This window comes from Monopterus albus, unplaced genomic scaffold (genome assembly GCF_001952655.1).
Source record: "Monopterus albus unplaced genomic scaffold, M_albus_1.0 scaffold7.1, whole genome shotgun sequence".
Taxonomy (NCBI): Eukaryota; Metazoa; Chordata; class Actinopteri; order Synbranchiformes; family Synbranchidae; genus Monopterus; species Monopterus albus.
The window spans coordinates 857,065-861,311 of NW_018127887.1; the positions used below are offsets into that span (position 1 = coordinate 857,065).

The following is a 4,247-nucleotide window of genomic DNA, read 5'->3' on the forward strand; positions in this document are numbered from 1 at the left end:
CATGTTTGAATGGAGCAGGAAGAAGTCAGACTTATCTAGTCCTACCCCATGACATCATCTTACTATCACAGTTTTGCTAGCAGTACATGATTCGCTTCTACACACACATATTATACTAAAAAAAGAATATAACAGTGTTAACATTCTTACATCACACAAGTGATATACTAAAGAATGGTTACAAAATATACAACCAATGTTTACCATCCAACCTGACAGAACTGGAGAGGATCTGCAAGGAGGAATGGCAGAGTATCCCCAAATGCAGGTGTGAAAAACTTGTTGCATCATTCCTAAAAAGACTCATGGCTGTATTAGCTCAAAGGGGTGCTTCTACTAAATACTGAGCAAAGGGTCTGAATACTTATGACCATGTGATATTTCAGTTTTTCTTTTTTAATAAATCTGCAAAAATGTCAAAAATTCTGTGTTTTTCTGTCAATATGGGGTGCTGTGTGTACATTAATGAGGAAAAAAATGAACTTAAATGATTTTAGCATATGGCTGCAATATAACAAAGAGTGAAAAATTTAAGGGGGTCTGAATACTTTCTGTACCCACTGTATATGAAAGTTAACAGAAACGGATTCAAAGTGGTTGTATTGTGCTAAAGTGTGCAACTAAGATTTCATTGTTGATTTAACTGCCAGTTATTTTCTACATTCATAATTTAACCATATGAACAGTAGAAAATGGAGCAAAAAAGTGATGGTGTTAAATGACTTGTTTTGTCCGACTAACAGTCTAAAACCTATAGATGTTCAGTTAACTGTCGTACTGTACTAAATACAGAAAAGCAGCGTTACAGTAGTTTTGTTCTTAAATGTAGTGGAGTAGACATATGAGGTGGCATGAAGATAAAATTCTTAAGTAAAGTATAAGTACCTCAATTGTTTATCAAATGCAGTACATCAGTCAACGTCCACCACAGGTAATAAGTTGGCTAAGCTTACAGTTAGCATACGTTAGTTGGTTACCGTTAGCTAACATTAGCCGAGCTGCTAACATACGTGTGGACGAATAACACTACTGATGACAAATATAGCATTGTCAGACTACTGTGGGAGAATGAAGGTATTACTAATACATCCCTGTACCACCAATACCCGTTTCTCTGAACAGACACTAGCTTCATATCATTATTTACCTTGACACTTGTTCAACTCATAGCACTCCAGGAAGCATTAACTTGAGGCAGTGCTGCGTTTCTGGAACACATCAGTATCGGAAGACGCTCATGCATGGAGGAAATGTGCAACACAGACCCGACAGATTGAAGAGCCGTGAGTCGTGTCAGTAAATTAATATAAAGTCAAATCATACAGATATAATTAAGGTGAAAACAATACATGATTGATGTGCCGTTTCTCTTCTCAATTCCATCATGTGCCGTAAAGAACAAAACTGTCATTTTTACGAGGACATATGAAGGCAGCACTCTTCACACTGTGTGTAAGGTAGACTACTGGTGTCCTGAGAGGTAACTGCAGTTTAGACCTATATTCAGCAGCAAAAACAGACATTTTACAGCCCATAAAATCGATTAATACAAAGCTTACATTGACAGTGACTCCTACTTAAGTTTTTTTTTACAGAAACACATGTATTTCTTCTTATTCTTATTCATTCCCTTTACATATAAAATGCATTGTAAAGCGTACCTTGCCTTAAATTTGTTATTTGGTCAGAAGCGTCTGAAAAAGTAGACCCATTAAATATGCAGGGTATCTGCAGGTCTTGGAAAGTGGTTAAAGTTATTTTAAAAAAGGTCGTGTCTAATGATTAATTATATAACAATGAATTACATCAGCTCACCTGGGAAGTACTTAAAATGTGATATAGGGCTAAAGCTTAAAGATCAATAAAATCACGCACTTGCTAAATAATTTTAACCCTAACCCATAGGCTACATCTTTTTGTATTATTATTATTTTGTTGTTGCTGTTGTTTTATTTGTATTATTACAGTAGTATAACAGGCAACCAATCAGATCACACTGTGTAACGCATCCCCCTATTTTCACCCCTGTGGAAAATATCGCGGAGGGGCGGTTCCTGATAAAACACTTCTGCTTTTTAATTGGTCGGTTCAGGGTCGCGACAGATCTGTTTTCTCGGAGTCCGGCTCCTACCCGGGCGGGTACACCCAGCTCAGCGGTATGTGCGTAACAAAAAACCTTGCGTCACGTGACCACCTCTCACTCCCAAACCCATCATCTGGGGAATAACGATACATATTAACCTTACCGGGCTCTGTTTCCACCAATGTGTTTCAATGCAGATTAATCCATAGGATGCTATTTAAATGAACGGAGGGATTCTAGCGACATTCTCGGGAAATTCGCGGGAGGTAAGGCGTTTTAATCACTGCATTTTCATTCATTACACTCCACCTAGGGCAAGGAGGGAATTAAATTAATAAAGTGTAGGTTATTATCTGGCTTCTGCAAAACCTCGAACTCTGTAGCAGGATGGTTTATTGCGAGCATCTTAGGTTCGACCCGCTCGGCGTCTGGATGAAGCAAAAGCACTGATGCACCGCGTCGCACAGGGTGAAGGACGCTTCTCCATCGCCTATGATCACGATGTGCTGTGTCCTACTGCAGCATCAGTGCCATCCGCCGAGAGAAACATACATTTAGGACAGTTGTAGGATCACCGAGACCGGTCTTCTTTCTGTGGGAGACATTGTTCTATTTTGCAGCCGAAAGATGCCCTTCAGGGCTATAGCCTAGGCTTCTCAACATCTAACATCATATGCACTGAAATGTGGTTTGCAGACACAGTCAGATAAGGTGGAAGGTGGTTGATAATCGCCTACAAGGAGCTAAATAAACATATATAGTCAAATCCGTAAAATCTGTAGTAGTTTAACGTGCACATTTACGCCCATAGGTGATCAATACATTTTACAAATCACGACAAGGCCACAGAGCCTGGCATTGCACAGCTGTAATATGTGGCCAAGAAAACATGTTTATCTCTGTCGACAGAAACAACGATGCTTCATGATGGGTGGATGCACTGAAAAGGCTGCACCACCTCTAGTCAAGTCTTATGGCGATTCAGTCTTTTATTGCAATGAAGGCACACTTTATTGCAATAAAAGACCCACAGCAAGGCCTGTGGAGGAGTGTGGCCTGTTGCCTACAAGTGTGTGAGAGTGAGTTTACACTTAATAAAAGAGCTCTGTTCTTTGCAGCTTGGTTTTCAAGGCAGCTAAGATTAAAGTCTGTGCGCCTGTTTGCAAGTGGAGGAAAACACTGAAGGGTCATCATGGCAGGTAAGCTTTTCTTTGCACATGAATAAAGAGGCTATGGACAAAGGTGGACATAAATGCAAAATAAACCCATTTATCAATGGTAAATTCTAATTCTGCGAGAAGCTGTCTTTACTTGGTTTCTTTGTGAATTTGGTGTTTGGGCAAATGTGTTGAACTGTGTCTTTATATGCTAGAAAACAACTTCCCCCCCCTGCCTCGATTCATCCCGTTGAAGCCATGTTTCTACCAAGACTTTAATGAGATCCCAGACCAATGTCGCACCATGTGCAAAAGACTCTACTACCTATGGATCTGTGAGTGTACCAGCAGTAAAAGGTTGACTGTTGACTAGCTGTTCAGGACATGCTATATGTACAACATCTTTTACTACAACTCAGATTTCAGCACAGATGTTGCTTGCATCCTGGTATAAACTGCTGCATTTGCCTACTGTGCCACTTTGTTTTACTCAAAATATGATGAGAGGCAAGCATCAGACACTCCAGCAATTCGCCAAGACCAGACTGAGCAGTCTCACAGCATTGCACAAAGTCAGATGATTTTTTTTTTATTTTCTTGTGCATTCATGTGTAGAGTTTGTGTCTAAATTTATGTGATATAGCTTCTATTTGCTCTCTGAATCTTACATAGTGCAATTAACTGATTAATTGATCAAGAAAATAATCTTCAGATTAATCAGCCATGGGAATAATCATTAGTTGCAGCCCTAGTGATAACAGCAGACACCAACAGTAATATTTTGGATTGTAATATTTACATGGTATCATTGTGAAACCATCATCCTGAAACCAAGAATGGAAGTCTGGTGAAAAAGTAAATCAATCAAAACAGTAGATTGGTTTTTACAAAATGTCTGGAATCTGTAGAATAGAAACAGTGTGCTTTGTGCTAAATAAGATGTATCTCCACACTTACTGTATTGTAGCTTGACATAAAATGGAATATTTTGCTGTTAAGTAGTTGCC

The 4,247-nt window shown here is 39.1% G+C and overlaps 2 protein-coding genes across 8 annotated transcripts in view; one reads left to right on the top strand and one right to left on the bottom strand.

Annotated features, from left to right (window-relative positions):
• Positions 1 to 1,234, bottom strand: part of parp16 (poly (ADP-ribose) polymerase family, member 16) — a 5,718-nt gene extending 4,484 nt beyond the window's left edge. The window contains exon 1 of one of the 2 annotated variants that reach the window (XM_020623970.1): positions 886 to 1,063. The gene's annotated coding sequence lies outside the window, so the exon portion shown is untranslated. Of the gene's footprint in view, positions 1 to 885; positions 1,064 to 1,147 lie in introns of those variants that run through there. The other variant, XM_020623962.1, reaches the window with a different exon arrangement.
• The window catches only part of scamp5a (secretory carrier membrane protein 5a), a 7,847-nt gene continuing 4,808 nt past the window's right edge, over positions 1,209 to 4,247 (top strand). The window contains exons 1-4 of one of the 6 annotated variants that reach the window (XM_020623992.1): positions 2,088 to 2,156; positions 2,281 to 2,349; positions 3,202 to 3,282; positions 3,456 to 3,575. In XM_020623992.1, coding sequence (XP_020479648.1) covers positions 3,276 to 3,282; positions 3,456 to 3,575 — 127 coding nt within the window. In that variant the 5' untranslated portion in view covers positions 2,088 to 2,156; positions 2,281 to 2,349; positions 3,202 to 3,275. The other 5 variants (XM_020624008.1, XM_020624000.1, XM_020623983.1 and 2 more) reach the window with 5 other exon arrangements.